The sequence below is a fragment of the Pseudophryne corroboree genome, chromosome 2 (genome assembly GCF_028390025.1).
Source record: "Pseudophryne corroboree isolate aPseCor3 chromosome 2, aPseCor3.hap2, whole genome shotgun sequence".
NCBI lineage: Eukaryota > Metazoa > Chordata > Amphibia > Anura > Myobatrachidae > Pseudophryne > Pseudophryne corroboree.
In genome coordinates, this window is record NC_086445.1 from 926,800,177 (window position 1) to 926,826,750 (window position 26,574).

General features: G+C 46.5%; 2 protein-coding genes across 3 annotated transcripts in view; one reads left to right on the plus strand and one right to left on the minus strand.

Moving 5' to 3' along the window:
* Positions 1-26,574, plus strand: part of MTMR4 (myotubularin related protein 4) — a 253,888-nt gene that overhangs the window by 220,157 nt on the left and 7,157 nt on the right. For both annotated transcript variants that reach the window (XM_063956193.1, XM_063956192.1), the window contains 2 exons: positions 9,842-9,996; positions 10,240-11,308. In XM_063956193.1, the coding sequence (XP_063812263.1) occupies positions 9,842-9,996; positions 10,240-11,308 (1,224 nt within the window). The remainder of the gene's footprint in view (positions 1-9,841; positions 9,997-10,239; positions 11,309-26,574) is intronic.
* On the minus strand, positions 21,529-25,966 carry LOC135050071 (uncharacterized). Its single transcript, XM_063956194.1, has 2 exons — positions 25,730-25,966; positions 21,529-25,138 (listed from the first exon to the last, which is right to left on the minus strand). The coding sequence occupies exon 2, from the start codon at positions 24,930-24,932 to the stop codon at positions 22,539-22,541; it is 2,394 nt and encodes a 797-aa protein (XP_063812264.1). The 5' UTR covers positions 24,933-25,138; positions 25,730-25,966; the 3' UTR covers positions 21,529-22,538.

Here is a 26,574-nt window from a genome sequence, read left to right on the forward strand (position 1 = left end):
CAGCAAGGAGAGGGATATTACTCAACCCTGTTTGTGGTCCCGAAACCGGACGGTTCGGTCAGACCCATTTTAAACCTGAAATCTCTGAACCTGTACTTTGAAGAGGTTCAGGTTCAAAATGGAATCACTCCGGGCGGTCATCGCCAGCCTGGAGGGGGGGGATTGGATGGTGTCCCTGGACATAAGGGATGCTTACCTTCATGTTCCGATATTCCCCCTGCATCAGGCGTTCCTGAGATTTGCAGTGCAGGACTGTCACTACCAATTTCAGACGTTGCCATTTGGGCTTTCCACGGCCCCGAGAATTTTCACCAAGGTAATGGCGGAAATGATGGTGCTCCTGCGCAGGCAGGGGGTCACAATTATCCCATACTTGGACGATCTCCTCATAAAGGCGAGATCTCGGGAGAGGTTGCTGGACAGCGTGTCTCTGTCCATGAAGACGTTGCAGATACACGGCTGGATTCTCAATATGCCGAAGTCCCAGCTAGTCCCTACAACGCGTCTGACCTTTTTGGGGCTGATTCTAGACACAGACCAGAAAAAGGTTTTTCTTCCGATGGAAAAGGTTCAGGTACTCATAGCCATGGTCAGGAACCTATTAAAACCAAAAAAGGTTTCAGTGCATCATTGCACGCACGCGGGTCCTGGGGAAGATGGTGGCTTCCTACGAGGCCATCCCTTTCGGCAGGTTCCATGCGAGGACTTTTCAATGGGACCTCTTGGACAAGTGGTCCGGGTCCCATTTACAAATGCATCAAAGGATCACCCTGTCTCCCAGGACCAGGGTATATCTCCTGTGGTGGCTGAACAGTGCTCACCTACTAGAACAGTGTTTCCCAACCACGGTCCTCAAGGCACACCAACAGTGCAGGTTTTAGTGATATCCAGGCTTAAGCACAGGTGACTTAATTAGTAGCTCAGTTATTTTGATTTAACCATCTGTGCTGCAGCCTGGATATCACTAAAACCTGCACTGTTGGTGTGCCTTGAGGACCGTGGTTGGGAATGCCTGTACTAGAAGGTCGCAGGTTCGACATTCAGGACTGGGTCCTGGTGACCACGGACGCAAGCCTCCGAGGCTGGGGAGCAGTGACACTGAGAAGAAATTTCCAAGGTCTCTGGTCAAGCCTAGAGTCTTGTCTCCACATCAACGTCCTGGAGTTGAGGGCCATATACAACGCCCTGCGTCAAGCGGAGGAATTGCTTCGGAGAAAACCGGTTCTGATTCAGTCAGACAATGTGACGGCAGTGGCTCATATAAACCGCCAAGGCGGAACAAGGAGCAGAATGGCCATGGCAGAAGCGACCAGGATTCTACGCTGGGCGGAAGGCCATGTAAGCGCGCTGTCAGCGGTGTTCATCCCGGGGGTGGACAACTGGGAGGCGGACTTTCTCAGCAGGCACGACCTGCATCCGGGAGAGTGGGGACTTCATCAAGAAGTCTTCGCACAGATCACGGATCGTTGGGGACTGCCTCAAATCGACATGATGGCATCCCGTCTCAACAAAAAGCTAAAGCGGTATTGCGCCAGGTCAAGGGACCCTCAGGCGGTAGCGGTAGACGCTCTGGTGACACCTTGGGTGTTCAGATTGGTCTATGTGTTTCCTCCTCTTCCTCTCATACCCAAGGTGTTGAGAATAATACGAAGAAGCAGGGTCAGAACAATACTCATTGTTCCGGATTGGCCACGGAGGACTTGGTATCTAGAGCTGCAAGAGTTGCTCGCAGGGGATCCGTGGCCTCTTCCTCTAAGGCAGGACCTGCTGCGGCAGGGGCCCTGTCTGTTCCAAGACTTGCCGCTGCTGCGTTTGACGGCATGGCGGTTGAACGCCGGATCCTAGCGGAAAAAGGGATTCCGGAGGAAGTCATTCCTACCCTGATCAAGGCTAGGAAAGACGTGACGTTAAAACATTATCACCGTATATGGCGGAAATATGTTTCTTGGTGTGAGGCCAGAGCTGCTCCTACGGAGGAGTTCCATTTGGGCCGTCTACTTCACTTCCTTCAAACAGGAGTGACTTTGGGCCTAAAATTAGGGTCCATAAAGGTCCAGATTTCGGCCTTATCCATTTTCTTTCAAAGAGAATTGGCCTCTATTCCTGAAGTACAGACCTTTGTGAAGGGAGTGCTGCATATTCAGCCTCCCTTTGTGCCTCCGGTGGCGCCTTGGGATCTTAACGTGGTGTTACGTTTCCTCAAGTCACCTTGGTTTGAACCACTCAAAACTGTGGAGTTGAAATACCTCACGTGGAAAGTGGTCATGTTGTTGGCGTTAGCTTCGGCAAGACGTGTTTCCGAATTGGTGGCTTTATCACATAAAAGCCCATACTTGGTTTTTCACGTGGACAGGGCGGAGTTGAGGACTCGTCCTCACTTTCTGCCAAAAGTGGTCTCATCTTTTCATGTGAACCAACCTATTGTCGTGCCTGTGGCTACACGGGACTTAGAGGATTCCGAGTCCCTGGATGTAGTCAGGGCTTTGAAGATTTATGTGACCAGAACGGCTAGAATCAGGAAGACTGAAGCTTTGTTCATTCTGTATGCGGCCAACAAGGTTGGCGCTCCTGCTTCAAAGCAGACTATTGCTCGCTGGATCTGTAACACGATTCAGCAGGCGCATTCTACGGTAGGATTGCTGTTGCTGAAATTGGTTAAGGCCCATTCCACTAGGAAAGTGGGCTCTTCTTGGGCGGCTGCTACTTGGTCGGGGTCTAACACCTTTGCAAAGTTCTATAAGTTTGATACCCTGGCTGAGGAGGACCTCCTGTTTGCTCAATCGGTGCTGCAGAGTCATCCGCACTCTCCTGCCTGTTTGGGAGCTTTGGTATAATCCCCATGGTCCTTACGGAGTCCCAGCATCCTCAAGGACGTTAGAGAAAATAAGATTTTACTTACCGGTAAATCTATTTCTCGTAGTCCGTAGAGGATGCTGGGCGCCCGTCCCATGTGCGGACTTCTTCTGCAAGACTTGTATATAGTTATTGCTTACATAAGGGTTATGTTATAGTTTTTCGGTGGAACCGTGGCTATGTTGTTGTTCATACTGTTAACTGGGTAAGTTTATCACAAGTTATACGGTGTGATTGGTGTGGCTGGTATGGATCTCGCCCTTAGATTTACAAAAATCCTTCCTCGTACTGTCCATCTCCTCTGGGCACAGTTTCCCTAACTGAGGTCTGGAGGAGGGGCATAGAGGGAGGAGCCAGTCCACACCCAGAGTCCAAAGCTTTCTTAAAGTGACCTATCTCCTGCGGAGACCCGTCTATTCCCCATGGTCCTTACGGAGTCCCAGCATCCTCTACGGACTACGAGAAATAGATTTACCGGTAAGTAAAATCTTATTATTAGTTTTAGTGGAGATTTTCATTTAATGTATATTGTTTCTGCAGCGGGGTACACTGGTATTCGACAGGGAATAACATCTGGGTGTAGAGTTTGATCTTGATCCGAGGCACCAACAGGCTAAAGCTTTGACTGTTCCCAGGATGCACTGTACTGCCTCCAGGCACTGGAGCTCAGTTTGTAAGTTGGTGCCTGCAGTGCAGGTCACTAACAGGTGGGGCTGCGCTAGGCAGCCCTGAAAGGAGCTTTTTAGAAGGGCCGCAGCACTTTCTATGTCTTTATGACACGCTGTGCTGCGGCTCCATCACCTCCCTCAGCAGCGCTGCATACTCCTGCGGCCTGGTTCTCGGGTACTTGCAGCGGAGACACACTCTTTTTTTCATTCACACCACCGCTGTCATTCTCCAGGATCGAGTGGCTGCACTAAAGTGAGGCGATAAGAGGGCCCCGCAGGCGGGATCCGCCGGTAAATCACTATCCGGACACGGTCCCAGGAGAAGGACCGCGCCGCTGGCGTGGACACCGTGTCGCACAGGGACCCCACTATATTCACCGGGGCAAGGAGCTCAGGTCGGATTTATTAAAATCCGTTTGTAAAAGGCTCCACAGTACCCGGTAGTGAATCCAGCAGAGGGGATAAGGTGCTGACCTGTAGCCCCTCCCCCAGCTCCAGCCGCCATCTACATCTGGTGTTCCCGCCCTTGAGCTGCATCTCTCTCTCCTCACTCCCTGAAGAGATTTTGGTGCCATTACATAGCTAGGCTGATCTCCGGGACTGCTGGGCACTGTCTCCTCTGTAAATCCGCCTGTATCATCAGCGCTGTGCATTTACAGACACTTAAGTATTCTACATGTAATTTTAGACAGTGTTAGTTAAGAACAAGTGTACTGCTATCTGAATATTTAGTACAAGTATTCTGTGATATACATCTAGTGTTTACTGCTCATTGTTATATCTGTATACATACATACCTATATGTAATTACTAGTCCAGTGCAGTTTTATTGTTTATATGTAATAATTCCTGCATTGTACCTGTGACTGAGTGTGCCTGTAGCTGCTGTGTGGATTCCATTCTTGTGTATCACACGTTTGCTATCGCTATTTTCTGTACCTTGGGGAACTAGGTACGTCAGGGTCTCATATAATATATAGTGCTACACAGGGTATATGGTTTGTATTTCTCACTGTGTTTTTTAGTCACCCCACACCGCTTAAATCCTCTGTTTGTGCTCTGTATTTACTGTCACAAAACACAGGGGATTATTTGCTGTTTTTTGTGTTTGTATTGTACTGTTACGTCCTAAGGCAACATCCCATACAATGTATGCTACACAGGGCGGGACATCCGCAGATGCTCCTGCATCATGCAGTGCTGTAGTCACGGATTCACCAGTGGGGGAAGTGTTAGCTGCTGGTTCAGGCGTTGGGGGACATACATCTCCCAGTCCATCTGTGGCACCTGTGGTCAATCAGGACCCACCTTGGGCAGCTTTTTCAAATGTGCTGGTAACGCGTCTCATGCTCCCTGTGGGTCCTCCTGTGCCATTACAGCCACATATTGTCCCTGTAGTTAATCCGCCGTGGGCGGATACTTTGTCTACCCAGTTACAGCAATTAAATCAGACTTTGGTTAGACATAGGTCCACCCCACGTCCCTCTGGAGCAAAGGGGTCATCTAAGCGGGCCATTTCTTCCTCACAATCCACTAATATTTTCGATAATTCTTCCGATGAAGATGGGGAATATATTGATCCGTCAGACACTGATACAGTTGCTACTGATGGGGAATCTACAACCCAGGTTGTTGATCCTGACCTTGTGGAGGCTATCAAACTGAATCTCCAAATTGATGAGGACATTGAGCCCCCTGTTACATCTAAGAAACTTGATAAGTTTAAACGTCAGAAGGTTGCTAAAGTATTTTACCACATTCTGACCTTTTAATTGACATAAATCAGGAATCCTGGTCATCTCCAGGAAAGTAGTTTTCCCTGTCTAAAAAGATGCTAGTTCGTTATCCTATCCCTGCGGAGTTGAGTAACAAGTGGGAAACTCCACCGCCGGTGGACTCTCATGTCGCCCGTCTTGTGGTATCATCTACTCTGCCTGTCACCACTGTCACCTCACTGAAGGAACAGACAGATAACCGTGTGGAGGGATGCCTGAAGTCTATTTGCACTTTTATCGGTGCTGTACATAGACCCACTATGGCGGTCTCTTGGGCGGCAAAAGGGATTGAAGCATGGGTTCAGGCAATTGAGGATGAGCTACCTCAGGATTTTTATGACACTGCCAGACAATATCTGTCGTATATTACCACAGCCTCTCACTATATTCAGGAGGCGGCCTCTGATGCAGGGGTCATGGCGGCAAAGGCATATACTACGTCTATCCTGGCTCGCCGGATTCTGTGGTTGAGGTCCTGGAAAGTGGACCTGGACTTAAAAAGACCTTGGAGGTACTTCCTTTCAAGGGAGACATAATTTTTGGGGAGGATCTGAACAAGATTGTGACTGACTTGGCCATGGCCTAGACTGCATTTCTCCCAAGTACTAATCCTTCTGTTCAGAAGGCTAAGAGTACCACTTTTCATTCCTTTCGACCTCCAAGTAAAGCAACGGTCAGGCGTATCCGAGACAAGCTCGTATTTCCAAAACCACTAAGCCCAAATCTAAACAATGCTGGGCCACCCGTCAGCCTATAACCAAACAAGACAAGCCTGCTGCATGATGGGACGGGCCTCCCCCTGGGGGACCCCAGGATGGGAGTCTGACTTCTGCAGTTCGCCCAGGCCTGGTTAAAGACCACTTCAGACGCCTGGATGCAGAAAGTTGTCTCTCACGGGTACGCAATCTCTTTCAGGAGATGTCCCCCTCACCAGTTCTGTTCAACGGTTATTCTTTCGGATCCGTTGAAAGCGCAAGCTCTACACCTGGTTGTACAATCTCTCCTGGAAACAGGAGTGATAGTGCCAGTACCTCTGTCCCAGAGAGGCAGGAGATACTATTCAACCCTGTTTCTAGTTTCGAAACCGAATGGGTCTTCCTGGCCTATCCTCAACCTCAAATCATTGAACAAGTTTGTAAGAGTGTCCAAATTCCATATGGAAACTCTGCGCTCTATTGTGCTGGCCATGGAACCCGAGATGCTTACCTGCACATACCTAATGCCATGTCGCATCAGCAATATCTGCGGTTTGCTATTGGCAACCTTCATTTTCAGTTCCAGGCTCTGCCATATGGACTGGCTACGGCACCTCGGATTTTCACCAAGGTCATGGCCGTGATGACTGCTTTCCTCCGTCGTCAAGGAATCAGGATCCTGCCGTATCTGAACGACTTGCTGATTCTGGCGAACTCCCAATATGTCCTCCTCAGTCAACTGGAGATGTCGGTTCAATTCCTGCAAGCCCACGGGTGGCTCATCAATTTGGTAGAAGACCCTGCTGGTCCCTCCTCGGAGCATGGTGCACCTGGGGGCACTACTGGACACACGCAGGCAAAGACTTTTTTTGTCTCCGGAGAAGGTCCTGAAACTTCAGGAAAGGATCAGATGCTTCCTCTGTCACCAGAGAGTGTCGATACACTCGGCGATGTAAGTACTAAGCCTCATGGTGTCTGCTTTCAACATGGTGGAGTACGCTCAATTTCATTCCCGCCCTCTGCAGAGGTTAATCCTTTACAAATGGGACGGCCTGCCTCATTGGACCAGGTCTCAAATGATCTAATTGACTCCAGAGGTTCATCTGTCACTGAGGTGGTGGCTACAGGACCAACGGTTGAGCAGGGGCCGTCCCTTCTGGATCTCCATCTGGGTCCACCTGACAATGGACGCCAGTCTGTGAGGTTGGGGCGCGGTGTTGGAGAAACACTCTCTTCAGGGTCGGTGGACCAGGGAGGAATCTCTCCTCCCGATAAATATTCTGGAATTGCGGGCAGTGTTCAATGCGTTGACACTGGCCTTGCATCTGGTACAGAACAGGCCTGTTCAAGTACAGTCAGACAACGCCACCACGGTGGCGTACATACATCATCAAGGTGGCACTCGAAGCCACATGGCAATGATGGAAGTGTCCAAAATCCTCCAATGGGCGGAACGCCATCTGCCAGCCATATCGGCAGTGTTCATTCCGGGGGTTCTCAACTGGGAAGCAGACTTCCACAGTTATCAGGACGTGCACGCCGGAGAGTGGAGTCTTCAGCCCTAAGTCTTTCATCTCCTATTGGACAAGTGGAGCCTACCAGATGTAGACCTGATGGCATCTCTACACAATCACAAGGTTCCGGTCTTCGGAGCATGGACTAGGGACCCTCAAGCAGCGTTCGTGGATGCACTGGCAATTCCATGGAACTTTCGGCTGCCATACGTCTTCCCTCCAGTGTCAGTCCTTCCCAGGGTACTACAGAAGTTCAAGCAAGAAGGAGGAATACTACTTCTATTCGCTCCAGGGTAGCCCAGACGGCATTGGTTCTCAGACCTGCAGGGTCTCTCGATAGAGCGTCCTCTTCTGCTTCCTCAATTCCCAGACCTCCTCATTCAGGCCCTTGTGTCTACCCGGACCTGGCCAGACTGGCTTTGACGGCGTGGCTCTTGAAGCTTCACTCCTGAGAGTAAAAGGATTCTCTGAGGTGGTCATTCAAACTATGTTGAAAGCCCGTAAACCAGCTTTGGCTCGGATTTATTACAGGGTCTGGAATTCTTACTTCACCTGGTGTGCTGCTAAGAATTATGATGCGTATACTTTCAAAACTTCCAGACTGTTAGCTTTTCTACAGCAAGGCCTAGACTTGGGCCTTCGTCTGGCCTCCCTCAAGGTTCATATATCTGCCTTGTTTTTTCACTCAGGGTGTTATACGGAATAAGCCTTCCTATGTCCCTCCTGTGACTCCATGGCATCTCTCTGTAATCTTGAATGCCCTGCAAGACTCTCCATTTGAACCTCTTGAGTCTGTGGACCTTAAATGCCTTACGCTTAAGGTCGTATTTCTGTTGGCTATTGCCTCTGCTAGGAGGGTGTCGGACTTAGGCACTTTGTCCTGTCGTTCACCCTTTCTGATTTTTCACCGTGACCGGGCTGTTCTTCGAACTCGCCCTGGTTATTTGCCTAAGGTGGTATCATCTTTTCACCTTAACCAGGAGATTGTGGTTCCGGCCTTCACCTCTTCTGTTCTATCTTCCAAAGAAAAATCTTTGGATGTGGTACGGGCTCTCCGTGTTTATGTGGAGAGGACTGCCTTCATCAGCAGGTCAGATTCCCTTTTTGTACTTTTTGGTTTTCACAAACGTGACTGGCTTGCGAATACGCAAACCTTGGCCAGATGGATTAGAATGGTGATTGCACAAGCTTATGCGCAAGCTGGGTTTCCAGCTCCTGCTGCTATCAAGGCCCATTCTACTCAGTCGGTTGGACCTTCTTGGGCGGCCCGCCGTGGCGCGTCCGCAGAACAATTGTGCAAGGCAACTACATGGTCCACTGTCAACACGTTCATCAGGTTCTATGCCTTTGATACTTACGCCTCCCAGGATGCTTCCTTTGGACGCCGGGTTCTTGTGCCCGCTACAGTGCATCCTCTCCCATGAGGAACTGCTTTAGGACATCCCCGATGTTATTCCCTGTGGAATACCAGTGTACCCCGCTGTAGAAAAGGAGATATATGGTAGACTTACCATTGTTAAATCTCTTTCTGCAAGGTACTCTGGATTCCACAGGGCACCCACCCTGACGCACTTATCTTCTTTGGGTGTGTATGGCATTAGCGCTAGTCCCTTCTCCTGTCGTGAGAATGTGGTTCTATGTGACTAACATCTACCGTCTCTCTTATTTGCTACTGCATTGGACTGGTTAACAAAACTGAGCTCCAGTTCCTGAAGGCGGGGCTATAGAGGAGGTGGTGCAGTGCATCCTGGGAACAGTCAAAGCTTTAGCCTGTCAGTGCCTCGGAACAAGATCCAACTCTACACCCCAATGTTATTCCCTGTGGAATCCAGTGTACCTCGCCAAAAGAGATTTAACAATGGTAAGTCTACCATAAATCTCCCTTTTTAACTAATTGAGCTAAGAATAGTTAAGCTTTTGAGGTATTTGTCTGTTTTAGAGTAATAAAAATATTTATTCTCCAGCACCATCACTAGCTGAGTAATTTGTCCTGGTGAGCTAGGATGTAAATGAGAACATTGTCGTTTTCCGTGTTTGCGACTGCCACCCAAATGCACCGTGATAGGCTGGTCATTCAGAAAGCATTTATAATGACTCTCTTAATAAGTTAGCTCTCCTGAAACCATTTAGAATGACTCTATAATAGATTAGCCCTTCGGAAATCATTTATAATGACTCCCCTTAGTCCCAGCCTCCGGCTGCATCTCCACAGTGATTCCAGTTATATCAAGGACTGCAAGTTCTCTGCATTGTTGTCCTGTTTATGCCATTCCATTTATTCTCTGACTCACATAAGTGTAGATCTACATGAGAAATACTGAACACTTGTTCTGTAGGTTCTACACCCAGTTTGTCACGTTCGGGCTCTTCAACTCTGGACAGCCGTATACCTCCCTGCCTCTTCGCCATGTGCGCCCATTGATGATGGGATGGAACTCTACCTTTCCCCAGCATCTCAAGGACCAGATTATAATTCTAGATCACTGGACAGGTAAAATTACATTTGGTTGAATTCAAATATTTTACTTTTTCTTCCAGTATTTTATAATACAAGGGCCATAGCCACTTTAAATTGCGCTTGTATTGTTATCAACATTTCATGCCTGTTATATATACCAATTTTATAAGCTATATTTGTGAAATGTAACCTAAAACTAATTATTTGCTACTTTTAAATTCTAATAAATAACTCTGGTAATGTGGGAATTTATCTGTTTTTTTTCCCCTTTATTAGGTTACCGAAAACTCGCTCAATGGATAATCTTGTGACTGTATGTGACAGTGGTGGTTTGCTGACGCGTACGTCAAGTGACCCCAACTTAAATAATCATCAAGTAAGCCTTGACTCCTGCTGCAGTACCGCTGATGCTGGGGAGGCAGAAAGCCAGGCTCCTCTGCAGCACCCCTCCCATGTCCAAGACCAGGAGGAAGAGGCACAGGATTCCCTCCAAGATGAGGGAGGAAATATGCAAGATGTTCCCGGAAGTCAGAATAATAATGAACTGGATGAAAATGGAACTTCACCGACTACAAAAACAGAATTTGCTGACATGAAATGTGACGACATTAAGTGTGTACTGGAAAAAAGTAATGACGTAGATGAGCAAAATATTATTACTGTATCTATTACGGATACCGATCAATACAAAAGTTCTATGTTAGCGAATCTGCCGTGTCCAAACTCTGAGACAGACGTGTCTACCGACAGCACTTCATGCAAAGATATTACCAAACCTGGTAAGACTGCAAAGGAAATATGTAGGACTGACCGAAAGGCATTGTCTCACATCCCAAGGAGTGAGCTTTCTCTTCTGGCATCAAACTGGGACAGTATACAAGGAATGATAAAATCTGTCCCTATAGGTGAGATTGGTCTTCGCCGTCCTTTGTCATACGAGTACTCCACAAGAAGTCTCCACAGCAAGCACGGAAGACATACTGCTGGCTCCTATAGTTCCAGAGATGCTGCAAAGATCTCCTACAACTTTCCTGCCTCATTGCACTGTTCTGGGCCCTCGGTGAAAAGCTGTAGAGGGCCAGTGACCTGTCACACCAGGCTGTTTCACACGGGTCGATTTTTCCCTTTGGCTTGTCCATCACCTCCGCCTCTCATGTACCAAGATGATGATGGTTTGCCTATTCCCAGTGATGTTGTACAACAACGGCTGAGGCAGATGGAAGCAAGCTACAAGCAAGAGGTTGACTTGCTGCGAAGGCAGGTGTGGGAATTGCAGTTACAGCTGGAGATTCGTCAGTATTGTGCTCCACCGCCTGAACCTGAGGCTGACTACGAAGATGATTTTGTAAGTTGATTAACTAATTGTAACCTTATTGTAACCATTGATTGCTATACTGGGATAGCTAGGTGTCCACTGTATAACAAATTTGTATCCAAGGATTTTAGCTGCTTTATCCCTTTTTTTTTTTTCCCCCATGTTTTTCAACAGCACCTGGTTTGCTAAAGTAGTGGGATGGATAACTTTGTACTATACTGAAACAGTACATTACGTTTATGATTGCAATGCTGTACTTCATAACTTCATTTTATATTGACTAGGCACCTTTAATTACATTAACCAATCCTCTTTCGCCTGTCATCATATTTGCTATACTTATTATGTATAGTTAATCATGGAATGTCCATATAAATGTGGAGTGTATCCACTTATCATAATTTGAATGCTGTCAACATAGTAACATAGTATCTAAGGTTGAAAAAATAAGAATTTACTTACCGATAATTCTATTTCTCGGAGTCCGTAGTGGATGCTGGGGTTCCTGAAAGGACCATGGGGAATAGCGGCTCCGCAGGAGACAGGGCACAAAAAAGTAAAGCTTTACTAGGTCAGGTGGTGTGCACTGGCTCCTCCCCCTATGACCCTCCTCCAGACTCCAGTTAGGTACTGTGCCCGGACGAGCATACACAATAAGGGAGGCATTTTGAATCCCGGGTAAGACTCATACCAGCCACACCAATCACACCGTACAACTTGTGATCTAAACCCAGTTAACAGTATGACAACAGAAAGGGCCTCTTAAAGATGGCTCCTTAACAATAACCCGAATTAGTTAACAATAACTATGTACAAGTATTGCAGATAATCCGCACTTGGGATGGGCGCCCAGCATCCACTACGGACTCCGAGAAATAGAATTATCGGTAAGTAAATTCTTATTTTCTCTATCGTCCTAAGTGGATGCTGGGGTTCCTGAAAGGACCATGGGGATTATACCAAAGCTCCCAAACGGGCGGGAGAGTGCGGATGACTCTGCAGCACCGAATGAGAGAACTCCAGGTCCTCCTTTGCCAGGGTATCAAATTTGTAAAATTTTACAAACGTGTTCTCCCCCGACCACGTAGCTGCTCGGCAGAGTTGTAATGCCGAGACCCCTCGGGCAGCCGCCCAAGATGAGCCCACCTTCCTTGTGGAGTGGGCTTTTACAGTTTTAGGCTGTGGCAGGCCTGCCACAGAATGTGCAAGTTGAATTGTGTTACAAATCCAACGAGCAATCGACTGCTTAGAAGCAGGTGCGCCCAACTTGTTGGGTGCATACAATATAAACAGCGAGTCAGATTTTCTGACTCCAGCCGTCCTTGCAATGTATATTTTTAAGGCTCTGACAACGTCCAACAACTTGGAGTCCTCCAAGTCGCTAGTGGCCGCAGGCACCACAATAGGTTGGTTCAGATGAAATGCTGATACCACTTTAGGGAGAAAATGCGGACGAGTCCGCAGTTCTGCCCTATCCGAATGGAAGATTAGATAAGGACTTTTATAAGATAAAGCCGCCAATTCAGATACTCTCCTGGCAGAGGCCAGGGCTAGTAACATAGTCACTTTCAATGTGAGATATTTCAAATCCACCTTTTTCAATGGTTCAAACCAATGGGATTTGAGGAAATCTAAAACTACATTTAGATCCCACGGTGCCACCGGAGGCACCACAGGAGGCTGTATATGCAGTACTCCCTTGACAAAAGTCTGGACCTCAGGGACAGAGGCCAATTCTTTTTGGAAGAATATTGACAGGGCCGAAATTTGAACCTTAATGGATCCCAATTTGAGACCCATAGATAATCCTGATTGCAGGAAATGTAGGAAACGACCCAGTTGGAATTCCTCCGTCGGAACCCTCCGATCCTCGCACCACGCTACATATTTTCGCCAAATGCGGTGATAATGTTTCACGGTGACTTCCTTCCGTGCCTTAATCAAGGTAGGAATGACTTCTTCTGGAATGCCTTTCCCTTTTAGGATCTGGCGTTCAACCGCCATGCCGTCAAACGCAGCCGCGGTAAGTCTTGAAAAAGACAGGGACCCTGCTGTAGCAGGTCCCTTCTCAGAGGTAGAGGCCACGGTTCGTCCGTGAGCATCTCTTGAAGTTCCGGATACCAAGTCCTTCTCGGCCAATCCGGAACCACTAGTATTGTTCTTACTCTTCTTTGCCGTATGATCTTCAATACCTTTGGTATGAGCGGCAGAGGAGGAAACACATACACTGACTGGTACACCCAAGGAGTTACCAGTGCGTCCACAGCTATTGCCTGTGGATCTCTTGACCTGGCGCAATATTTGTCCAGTTTTTTTGTTGAGGCGAGACGCCATCATGTCTACAATTGGTCTTTCCCAACGGTCTATTAACATGTTGAAGACTTCTGGATGTAGACCCCACTCTCCCGGATGAAGATCGTGTCTGCTGAGGAAGTCTGCTTCCCAGTTGTCCACGCCCGGGATGAACACTGCTGACAGTGCTATCACGTGATTCTCCGCCCAGCGAAGAATCTTGGCAGCTTCTGCCATTGCACTCCTGCTTCTTGTGCCGCCCTGCCTGTTTACATGGGCGACCGCCGTGATGTTGTCCGACTGAATCAACACCGGCTTTCCTTGCAGGAGAAGTTCCGCCTGGCTTAGAGCATTGTAGATTGCTCTTAGTTCCAGAATGTTTATGTGAAGAGACTTTTCCAGACTCGTCCATACTCCCTGGAAGTTTCTTCCTTGTGTGACTGCTCCCCAGCCTCTCAGGCTGGCGTCCGTGGTCACCAGGATCCAATCCTGAATGCCGAATCTGCGGCCTTCTAATAGGTGAGCCTTCTGCAACCACCACAGAAGTGACACCCTTGTCTTTGGTGACAGGGTTATTCGCAGGTGCATCTGCAGATGCGACCCTGACCATTTGTCCAACAGATCCCTTTGGAATATTCTTGCATGGAATCTGCCGAATGGAATTGCTTCGTAAGAAGCCACCATTTTTCCCAGGACTCTTGTGCATTGATGTACTGACACTTTTCCTGGTTTTAGGAGGTTCCTGACCAGATCGGATAACTCCTTGGCTTTTTCCTCTGGAAGGAAAACCTTTTTCTGAACCGTGTCCAGAATCATTCCTAGGAACAGCAGACGAGTTGTCGGGATTAAATGGGATTTTGGAATATTCAGAATCCACCCGTGTTGTCTTAGCACCTCTTGAGATAGTGCTAAAGCTGTCTCCAGCTGTTCTCTGGACCTTGCCCTTATTAGGAGATCGTCCAAGTATGGGATAACTAATACGCCTTTTCTTCGAAGAAGAATCATCATCTCGGCCATTACCTTGGTAAAGACCCGAGGCGCCGTGGACAATCCGAACGGCAGCGTCTGAAACTGATAGTGACAGTTTTGAACAATGAACCTGAGGTACCCCTGGTGTGCGGGGTAAATCGGAACGTGTAGATACGCATCCTTGATGTCCAAGGATACCATAAAGTCCCCTTCTTCCAGGTTCGCTATCACTGCTCTGAGTGACTCCATCTTGAACTTGAACTTTTTTATGTAGAGGTTCAAGGACTTCAGATTTAGAATAGGCCTTACCGAGCCATCCGGCTTCGGTACCACAAATAGAGTGGAATAATACCCCTTTCCTTGTTGTAATAGGGGTACTTTGACTATCACCTGCTGAGCGTACAGCTTGTGAATGGCTTCCAACACCCTCTCCCTTTCGGAAGAGACGGTTGGTAAGGCAGACTTCAGGAAACGATGAGGAGGATCCGTCTCTAATTCCAACCTGTACCCCTGAGATATTATCTGCAGGATCCAGGGGTCTACCTGCGAGTGAGCCCACTGCGCGCTGTAATTTTTGAGACGGCCCCCCACTGTCCCCGAGTCCGCTTGAGAGGCCCCAGCGTCATGCTGAGGTTTTTGCAGGAGCCGGGGAGGGCTTCTGTTCCTGGGAAGGAGCTGCCTGTTGGTGTCTCTTCCCTCTTCCTCTGCCTCGTGGCAGGTACGACAAGCCCTTTGCTCTCTTATTTTTGTAGGAGCGAAAAGGCTGCGGTTGAAAGGTCGGTGCCTTTCTCTGTTGGGGAGTGACTTGAGGTAAAAAAGTGGATTTCCCGGCAGTAGCCGTGGCCACCAAGTCTGATAGACCAACTCCAAATAACTCCTCCCCTTTATACGGCAAAACCTCCATGTGACGTTTTGAATCCGCATCGCCTGTCCACTGTCGTGTCCATAAGGCTCTTCTGGCTGAAATGGACATAGCACTCACCCGAGATGCCAGTGTGCAAATATCCCTCTGTGCATCACGCATATAGATAAATGCATCCTTTATTTGTTCTAACGACAGTAAAACATTGTCCCTATCTAGGGTATCAATATTTTCAATCAGGGATTCTGACCAAACTACTCCAGCACTGCACATCCAGGCAGTTGCTATAGCTGGTCGTAGTATAACACCTGCATGTGTGTATATATTCTTTTGAATAACTTCCATCTTTCTATCTGATGGATCCTTAAGTGCGGCCGTCTCAGGAGAGGGTAACGCCACTTGTTTGGATAAGCGTGTGAGCGCCTTGTCCACCTTAGGGGGTGTTTCCCAGCGCGCCCTAACCTCTGGCGGGAAAGGGTATAATGCCAATAACTTTTTTGAAATTATCAACTTTTTATCAGGAGCAACCCACGCTTCATCACACACGTCATTTAATTCTTCTGATTCAGGAAAAACTGTTTGTAGTTTTTTCACACCATACATAATACCCTGTTTTACGGTATCTGTAGTATCAGCTAAATGTAACGTCTCCTTCATTGCCAAAATCATATAACGTGTGGCCCTACTGGAAAATACGTTTGAATTTCTACCGTCGTCACTGGAATCAGTGCCCGTGTCTGGGTCTGTGTCGACCGACTGAGGCAAAGGGCGTTTTACAGCCCCTGACGGTGTTTGAGGCGCCTGGACAGGCATTAATTGATTGTCCGGCCGCCTCATGTCCTCAACTGACTGTTTAAGGGAAGATAAACCATCACGTAATTCCACAAATAAAGGCATCCATTCTGGTGTCGACCCCCTGGGGGGTGACATCTGCATATTTGGCAATTGCTCCGCCTCCACACCAATATCGTCCTCATACATGTCGACACCACGTACCGACACACACCGCAAACTCACAGGGAATGCTCTAATGAAGACAGGACCCACTAGCCCTTTTGGGGAGACAGAGGGAGAGTCTGCCAGCACACACCACAAAGCGCTATATATACAAGGGATATCCTTATATTAAGTGCTCCCTTATAGCTGCTTTAATATATATATATATAGCCATTAATGTGCCCCCCCTCTCTGTTTTACCCTGTTTCTGTAGTGCAGTGCAGGGGAGAGACCTGGGAGCCGTTCTGACCAGCGGAGCTGTGACAGAAAATGGCGCCGTGTGCTGAGGAGATAGGCCCCGCCCCTTTTTCGGCGGGTTCTTCTCCCGCTATTTTTCCAGTCAGGCAGGGGTTAAATATCTCCATATAGCCCCTATGGGCTATATGTGAGGTATTTTTAGCCTTGTATAAGGTTTATATTTGCCTCTCAGAGCGCCCCCCCCCAGCGCTCTGCACCCTCAGTGACTGCCCAGTGAAGTGTGCTGAGAGGAAAATGGCGCACAGCTGCAGTGCTGTGCGCTACCTTATGAAGACTGAGGAGTCTTCAGCCGCCGGTTTCCGGACCTCTTCACGCTTCAGCATCTGCAAGGGGGTCGGCGGCGCGGCTCCGGGACCGGACTCCACGGCTGGGCCTGTGTTCGATCCCTCTGGAGCTAATGGTGTCCAGTAGCCAAGCAGCAAATCCACTCTGCATGCAGGTGAGTTTACTACTTTCCCCCTAAGTCCCACGTTGCAGTGATCCTGTTGCCAGCAGGACTCACTGTAAAGAAAAAAAACCTAAACTAAACTTTCTCTAAGCAGCTCTTTAGGAGAGCCACCTAGATTGCACCCTTCTCGTTCGGGCACAAAATCTAACTGGAGTCTGGAGGAGGGTCATAGGGGGAGGAGCCAGTGCACACCACCTGACCTAGTAAAGCTTTACTTTTTTGTGCCCTGTCTCCTGCGGAGCCGCTATTCCCCATGGTCCTTTCAGGAACCCCAGCATCCACTTAGGACGATAGAGAAAAGACAATTGTCCATCGAGTTCAACCTATTTGTGGTCTCCTATGCACGATTATTTTGTATAAAATTTTGACTGAAGTTGATGACTGCCGTTACGTTTTACCCCTCTTTTTTATAATAACCATAGTGCGTGACCATGCCCCATAACCCTGGATATCCTTATCCATTAGGAATTTATCTAACCCATTCTTAAAGGTGTTGACTGAGTCGGCCATTACAACTCCCTCAGGCAGGGAATTCCAAACATGTATCGTCCTTACCGTAAAAAAGCCTTTACGCCGTATTGTGCGGAATCTCCTCTCCTCTAACCTGAGCGAGTGTCTACGATTTCTCTGTGTTGATCAAACCAAAAACAGGTCCTGCGCAAGATCTGTATATTGTCCCCTTATATATTTGTAAATGTTGATCATGTCCCCTCTTAATCTCCTCTTTTCCAGTGTAAACATGCAGTGTCTTGCAAGCCTTTCCTCGTATTCCAGCATCTCCATACCCTTAATTAGTTTGGTCGCCCGCCTTTGAACTTTTTCTAGCTTCAGGATATCCTTTTTGTAGTAAGGTGCCCAAAATTGTACACAGTATTCAAGGTGTGGCCTCACAAGTGATTTATATAATGGGAGTATAATACTCTCGTCCCTAGCATCAATTCCCCATTTTATGCATGCTAATATCTTATTAGTCTTCTTTGCTGCAGTCCTACTTTGGGTACTACTGCTTAGTTTGCTATCTATGAGGACACCTAAGTCCTTATCCAGTACAGAATCCCCTAATTTTACCCCATTTAGTAGGTAGGTGTTATTTTTGTTCTTGTTACCACAGTGCATTACCTTACACTTGTCTGTATTGAAGCGCATTCTCCATTTCGCTGCCCAAGCTTCTAATTTAACTAAGTCGTTCTGAAGCGACTCAGCATCCCCCTCCGCATTTATAACTTTACACAATTTGGTATCATCTGCAAAAATTGACACCATGCTCTTTAGACCTTCTGTTAGGTTGTTAATGAAAATATTGAACAATAGCGGTCCTAATACTGAGCCTTGCGGCACACCACTTAGCACTTCAGTCCAAGGTGAAAAAGATCCATTAACCACAACGCGCTGCTTCCTATTATTTAACCAGTTTTTGACCCAAGTGCATATTGTGCTTCCTAGGCCTGATTCTTGTAGCTTGTAGATAAGTCTCATGTGTGGTACAGTGTCGAATGCTTTGGCAAAATCTAAAAAGATTACATCCACCTCTTTACCCTGATCTAGGTTTGCGCTTAGTGTTTCATAAAAGCCAAGTAAGTTGGTTTGACAGGATCTGTCCTTCATAAACCCATGTTGATTCCTTTTAATTACCTTATTGACTTCAAGGAACTTCTGAATACTATCTCTTAGAATACCTTCCAATACTTTCCCCACTATAGATGTAAGACTAACTGGTCTATAATTACCTGGTTCAGCTTTACTTCCCTTTTTGAATATAGGCACTACTTCCGCTATACGCCAGTCTTTGGGAACCATACCTGATATTACTGAATCCTTAAAGATCAAAAATAGCGGTTTTGCAAGTTCAGAGTGAAGCTCCATTAGAACCCTTGGGTGAATACCATCGGGACCTGGTGACTTATTCATCTTTTTAAATGTTTTAATCGGTCACAGACTACTTCCTCGCTTAAATAAGTACCTATCAGTGGGATATTCTCATTATTGAGATTATGTGTTAGTCCCTGAATTGGGTCCTCTCTAGTAAATACTGTTGAAAAAAACTCATTTAGTGTGTCCGCTATGTCATTATCATTTTTGCTTAAGACTCCCAACTTGTCTTTTAAAGGGCCTATACTCTCCTTCTTTAATCTCTTGCTATTAATGTCTTTAAAGAATTTTTGGGGATTTGCTTTGCTTTCCTTTGCTACTAGTTTTTCAGTTTCTACTTTAGCCGCTCTTATTTCCTTTTTGCATATTTTGTTACATTCCTTATAGTGCTGAAATGACTCTGCTTCCCCGTCAGATTTGTATTTTTTAAATGCTCGCCTTTTCTTGCCCATAAGTTCCTTTATCTTTTTGTTAAGCTACATCGGTTTATGATTTTTATTCCTTTTTTTGCAGCTCGTAGGAATAAATTTGAGTGTATTTTTAGCTAGCAGGAATTTTAGTACCTCCCATTTCTCCGTAGTATTTTTTCCTAAAAACAAACCTTCCCATTCAATATCCCTGAAAAATACCCTCATCCTTTCAAAATTTGCTTTGCTAAAGTTTAGAGTTCTAGTTGAGCCAGTATAGGGCTGTTTATGAAAACTGATATTGAATGTGACCATATTGTGGTCGCTGTTTCCTATGGGTTCCCCTACTATAATACCGGATACCAAAACCCCATTGTTTGTTAATACCAGGTCTAAGATTGCATTGTACCTAGTTGGTTCCTCAATAAGTTGAACTAAGTAGTTATCATTAAGTGTGTTTAAAAACATATTGCCCCTAGCAGTATCACATGAATCGTTTTTCCAGTTTATCTCTGGATGGTTAAAATCTCCCATCACTACTATGTCTCCTACTCCTGCTGCTCTTTCAATTTGCTTTAGTAACAATTCCTCATCAGATAAGTTGATACCAGGCGGCCTATAGCATACACCCAATTCTAACTTTTTTATTCCTTTTTCCCCGCATGCAATTTCTACCCATAATGTCTCTACAGTGTCTACAGTCCCCTCCTGAATATCTTCCCGTATATCAGGTTTTAAAAACGGCTTTATGTAAAGACACACCCCTCCACCCTTTTTATTTAGTCTCTGTCTCTCCTAAACAGTGTATAGCCCTCTAGATTGACTCTCCAATCATGAGATTCGTCCCACCAAGTTTCAGTAATGCCTATAATATCATACTGTTTGCTTGCTGCAAGTATTTCTAGTTCGCCCTTTTTACCAGTAATGCTTCTAGCGTTTACATACATACAACTAAGATAAGTATTTTCCCTTGCGTTAGGGACATCTTTCACCTTATGTAGCAACATTTCTTTTACTACCGCCATCCCCACTATTCTCACTGCACGCCCCGTAGTTTCTAGCTAAACCCTCCCCCCAGGCTCCTAGTTTAAAATCTCCTCCAACCTTCTAACCATCCTTCCCCCCAGCACCGCTGCCCCCTCCTCAGTCAGGTGCAATCCGTCACGACAAAAGAGATGGCGCCTGACTGAGAAGTCCGCCCAGTGTTCCAGGAACACAAACCCCTGTTTCCTGCACCAATCCCTAAGCCACACATTTACCTCCCTAATCTCCCTGAACTAGCGCGTGGCATGGGTAATATTTCGGAGAAAATTACCTTAGATGTCCTTGCCTTAAGTTTCTTTCCTAAGTCCCTATAGTCTTTCTTAAGGACATCCCACCTTCCGCTAACTTTGTCATTGGTGCCAACGTGCGCCAAGACCGCCTGGTCTTTCCCAGCCCCTCCCAACAATCTATCTACCCGGTCCGCGATGTCCCGTACCCGAGCACCCGGGAGACAACAGACTGTACGGCGATCACGGTCCCGGTAGCAGATTGCCGTATCTGCCTTCCTGATGATAGAATCCCCTACCACCACCATATGAATAGGTACCTCACTATCTTTTATCCCAACTGCGCCAGAGGGACCGCTCCTCTGGATGCTAGAGGGAGCAGTCTCCTCCGGCACCGTCATTTCTTCACTATCATCCTCCGATTCCTCGTCCAGTCGGGCAAATTTGTTCGGGTTTGATAGTTCGGAGATGTCGAGCCTCCCCCTCTTTTTCTTCCTTCTGTGACCCAGCTGGCTACCTGATCATCATCCTCTTCTACCAGTGACCCCTCCCGCAACTCCTCCACCTTTCTGTCTAAACTTCGCTCGAGATTGTGAATCTCCCTCAGTCGCGTAACGGTTTGCTCTAGATCAGTTACATTGCAGTATGTGCATGTGCGGCCTGATAATGATCATATTAGACTTGTTTAGGCTCTAATCAGACGTGTTGCTAAGTTTGATAGGAAGGTGATCGTGTAATACCCCGGTACAACAAGTGTGTAAACTATGTGGAACAGGTCAGGGATACCTTGATGGACTATTCCTCCTTCAGCAGCAGCTCTTCTCTATTCCTGGCAGAGAGGCAAGGTTTCCCCACACACAAAGAAAGGCAGTCAGGGCTTTATATGAAAGAATAAATGGTTTACTACATAACTCAGAAAAGGAACTGATTACAGTAGGGAAGGGAAAGATTTGATTCAAGCAACTTAAACACAGACACCATATACACTTTAAGTCATTACACAAATGGCAATATAACTAAATCTGAGATTAATACTATGTTGCTTAGTAATAGAAATCAACCTATGCAGACAATATTTAAGTCCCAGATAACATTGGTGTCACTGCAGGGAGTCTCTATGTGCACGTTGGGGGCCGGTTATGTTGTTACATAGTGATATGCCGCTATGGTCTCCTTTAGCTGTGAACAAAATATTGTAGCTCTGTGTAGTAAAGATGATTGTTTAAAACAAACTGGAGCTGCTTCCCATGTAAATCGCTGCATAGGTATAGTAAATATAGGATAATGTCCTTTGCAGTGGAGTAGGTTTCAGTATACATATGGATTTATCTCACCCAGTCAATAGATGTTGCTGAGGCAGTTTCCCCTCACATGTAGGCCAGTCAGCATTGGTATAAAGGCTTTATACTCTCCTGTCTCTGACACTTGCTGTGCACTCTCTTGGCTGAGAGTGTCATGGCGTTCTTACTTGTTAATTGCTGCACTTCCACTGCTGTATTTTGCACTTCTGTTTACTCTCTCATGCAATTTTCAGCTTACATGTCTCCCCTCTCTCAGCTGCTCATCTCTGCGTAATGGCGTCGCCAGCTCTTTCCTCACCAAAGCTCCAACTGACTCTTCTCAAACTGCTCTTCAATTTTCTTTTTAAATAAACTTTATTTAAAATGGCACAGACAACTACAGTGTTGTTAAAAATGTACTTGTTGTTATGGGATATCACACGTAACCCCCCCAAAACATGCGTGTCCTCACGCATTTCGGTTTTATCCCTATATAAACCTCTCACTATATCCAGTCACATTCATTAGTGAACACAGTTTATGTCTGAAACATTAACATTTACCAACATTTTTAACATCAGTATCTGATCGGTATAATTCCTTTTGTGCTATAGTACATTAACATATGCTCCTGGAGCAATAGGTTGAAATCTGGACAGTATATGGTCTTGAAAAGTTTGTCTAGGAAACCTCAACCCTCCTGCCATGGATGAGTATTGAACTCTTTCTAAACTGTCTTTGGGACATGCTGTACAAAACTGCAGCTGACTATGGTGGTTTTCTGTTTTGCAAGCCCTAGTCTTCTTGCCTCCTTGTCGGTGACAAACCACCTTAGTCTGCTGTAAATACATTTTATGAGCCTCTTCCATTCCATCTTGGGATTCAGTCTCACAGCTAGTTTTGGACAATGGATTCTGAAGAGAAAGAGGCAGCAAGGTTCTTCTTACAGAACAGGTTGGACAGTTTCGGCACCATCTCTTGATGTCTTCCCTCATTTCAACCCAAAAGAACTTATTCCAGATGCTTGTTTCCATCCTTTTGCACCCAGGGTGACCTGACTTGTCATGATATTCTTCAAGCACATAACAAGCACTTTGTCTTGGAATTACAAGTTGGCTGATCCTATAATGAGTATTAGGATCCACACTACATCGAACCAACTGTCCTTTCTCTTCAAACAGCCTTTCTCGCTGTCTCAACAACTTCAGGAGTTCTGGCGAGGATTCTTGCCTTTGTCGCTTGGTCAGGTATTTTCCAGTCTTCAGTAAGGCTTTGAGGTGTCTTATCATCTGACTTTTATCTTGCAGGTGGTCAAAACTGGTTCCTTGAATAGGTTGCTCACAGTTTCTAGAACCGGATGCTATATTATTCATGCCTAACATTGAAGTATTCTTTCGGATAATCTGGACACTGGAGATGGGCATTTCTGTCATTGTTTGGCTAGCCTTATTTTTTCCATGTTCCTCTCTTACAGCTAATTCTGTTATAATTCTTCCCTTTTGTTTGGCTATCCCAGGTTGAAGGCTGTGTTTCTCCTGGAGCTTGTCAGTTTGAAACTCTCCTTGGAGTGCTGCTACGAGCTCCTCACAGCAGTTCCGCAACACATTCATGCCCACTATCACTGGAGGCAATCCATCACCTTGGACAGTGGTGATGATGAAGCCTTGCTGTGGTAGCACTGTTCGTCCAATTTGAATTTCAGCTTCCCAGTATCCTTTGCAAGGGATGCAGTGCCCATTGCTTGCAATCGGGTTTATCAATGTGGAAGCTGATGGAAACATCTGTTCCTCAGTCCAATGCTGCTCAAACTGTGTTGCTTGTATTGTGGTCACTTGTGATCCAGTGTCTAAGAGAGCGGGCATTGATACACCATTGATACAAACTTGAACCACCGGGCATTGGCTAACATAACGGGTTAACCACATGGATTTGGAGTTTAAACGATCTGGCTGCTCAAATTCTCTCTTAATTTGTCTGCTTCCTTCACAGCTTTGAAAAATGGGTCGCCTTTGGGAGGCAAAGTGGTTGGAAAAAAGTGTCTCCCTTTTTCTATATAGGTCCCATTGGGAACTGTTCAGTGGTCTCCTCTCTTTGCACCATTCCATTTCTTCCTGGAGCAGTGCTTGCTGTCTCTTCAGAATCTGCAGCTCTCTGCACATTTCTGTCACACCACGTGTCAGTTCAGCCAGCTGACCTCGTAACTCACTAGAAGAGTCAGATATGCATGTCTTTGAACATGGCACTGTCACTCCTTTTACTGCAGGTGGGTAAGTAGCTCCTTTAAAACTTGACTCCTGGGCATCAGAATTCTCTTGATACCTTGGTATATCTGGAATAGACTCTTGTGGAACAGCCCCTGAAGTAAGGATGGAGCCTAGAACTTTAATCGCAGCCTCTTTAAAATCCAGGAATGTGCTTCCAGGCTTCTGCAATCTCAATAGTCGCAGCTGAGTTTTTACAAATTCGCCCCTTGCACCTTCAGTGAACTGGTCCAATAACATTTTCTCTTTGTCATGCACTTCCTCAGGGTCTGCTTGCTGAACATCTCTGAGTGCTTCCTGCAAGCTGAGGGCATAGCCCCGTAGTGACTCTCCTGGTTGTTGCTTTCGAGCAAAGAAGTGCATTTTAAGTTCTGACACTGTCCTTGTGTCAAATGTTGTAGCAAGCCTGTTGAGGATCTGGTCCACAGTCTTCTTCTCTTCAGTAGGCCAGGAAGTAACCTCTCTTAGTGCAAGCCCTTTCAACTGTCCTATCAAGATCTCCACCTTTTGCTGCTCCTTCAGCGGGTACAGACGAAACATAGACTGCATTTTCATCTTGAAATCTCCTAAGATACCGGTTTCAGTGCTGTGGGCAATACCTGGGTAGATTGGGAGCCAAGGGGCCCCAAAGTGGTATGGCATGGTGATTGGGGTAGCAGGAGTCATGACTGGAGCTGCTCTTACAGGATCTTCAACAATGGGTGCTGGTCCCTCTCCTGCAGGTTGCCTGTTTTGTGACATCTTCTCTGTGCTGGGGGTACGGCTTGCTTTGGACTCTGCAAATCCTGTTCGTGACGCCAAATGTAATACCCCGGTACAACAAGTGTGTAAACTATGTGGAACAGGTCAGGGATACCTTGATGGACTATTCCTCCTTCAGCAGCAGCTCTTCTCTATTCCTGGCAGAGAGGCAAGGTTTCCCCAGACACAAAGAAAGGCAGTCAGGGCTTTATATGAAAGAATAAATGGTTTACTACATAACTCAGAAAAGGAACTGATTACAGTAGGGAAGGGAAAGATTTGATTCAAGCAACTTAAACACAGACACCATATACACTTTAAGTCATTACACAAATGGCAATATAACTAAATCTGAGATTAATACTATGTTGCTTAGTAATAGAAATCAACCTATGCAGACAATATTTAAGTCCCAGATAACATTGGTGTCACTGCAGGGAGTCTCTATGTGCACGTTGGGGGCCGGTTATGTTGTTACATAGTGATATGCCGCTATGGTCTCCTTTAGCTGTGAACAAAATATTGTAGCTCTGTGTAGTAAAGATGATTGTTTAAAACAAACTGGAGCTGCTTCCCATGTAAATCGCTGCATAGGTATAGTAAATATAGGATAATGTCCTTTGCAGTGGAGTAGGTTTCAGTATACATATGGATTTATCTCACCCAGTCAATAGATGTTGCTGAGGCAGTTTCCCCTCACATGTAGGCCAGTCAGCATTGGTATAAAGGCTTTATACTCTCCTGTCTCTGACACTTGCTGTGCACTCTCTTGGCTGAGAGTGTCATGGCGTTCTTACTTGTTAATTGCTGCACTTCCACTGCTGTATTTTGCACTTCTGTTTACTCTCTCATGCAATTTTCAGCTTACATGTCTCCCCTCTCTCAGCTGCTCATCTCTGCGTAATGGCGTCGCCAGCTCTTTCCTCACCAAAGCTCCAACTGACTCTTCTCAAACTGCTCTTCAATTTTCTTTTTAAATAAACTTTATTTAAAATGGCACAGACAACTACAGTGTTGTTAAAAATGTACTTGTTGTTATGGGATATCACAATCGTTCTAGTTCCCATGTCTGCGGTCATCTTCCCATAACACTAATTGGCCACAATGATGGTAAACTGGACAGCGATCTTCTTGCTTCGCTCTCAAGCTAAGCAATAGGATTGCAGCACCTCCACCTTAAGACTGGTTTTGTGGTGCTATAGAAATGAGTCTCCCTTCCACATTATTTCATTTTATCCATTTATCCAATCTGTGCATGTGGTGTTTTTTTTTTTGTGTTCATTGTACCAGTATCTCTTTCCGTTCCTCACATTTATAGGGCCTAATTCAGACCTGATCGTAGATGTGCTAAATTTAGCACATCTACGATCAGTCACACAGACATGTCAGGCCTGACCCCACCGCACAAGTACAAAAGCATCGCACAGCGGTGATGCTTTTGTACTTGAAGAGTAGCTCCCTACCAGCGCAACTGCTGCACGTTGGCAGGGAGCTACTCGTCGCTGTGAGGGTCTCAGCGGCTGCGTGTGACGTCACGCAGGTGCCCCGGCCGCCCCCCCCTGCACAGTCCAGACACGCCTGCGTTGCCTGGACTGCGCCCCTAAAATGGCGACCCATCGCTGCCGGCCCGCCCCCTCCCGCC

Excerpts from the sequence above, each read along its gene's own strand:
- LOC135050071 (XM_063956194.1), bottom strand. The coding sequence starts at position 24,932 with ATGTCACAAAACAGGCAACCTGCAGGAGAGGGACCAGCACCCATTGTT.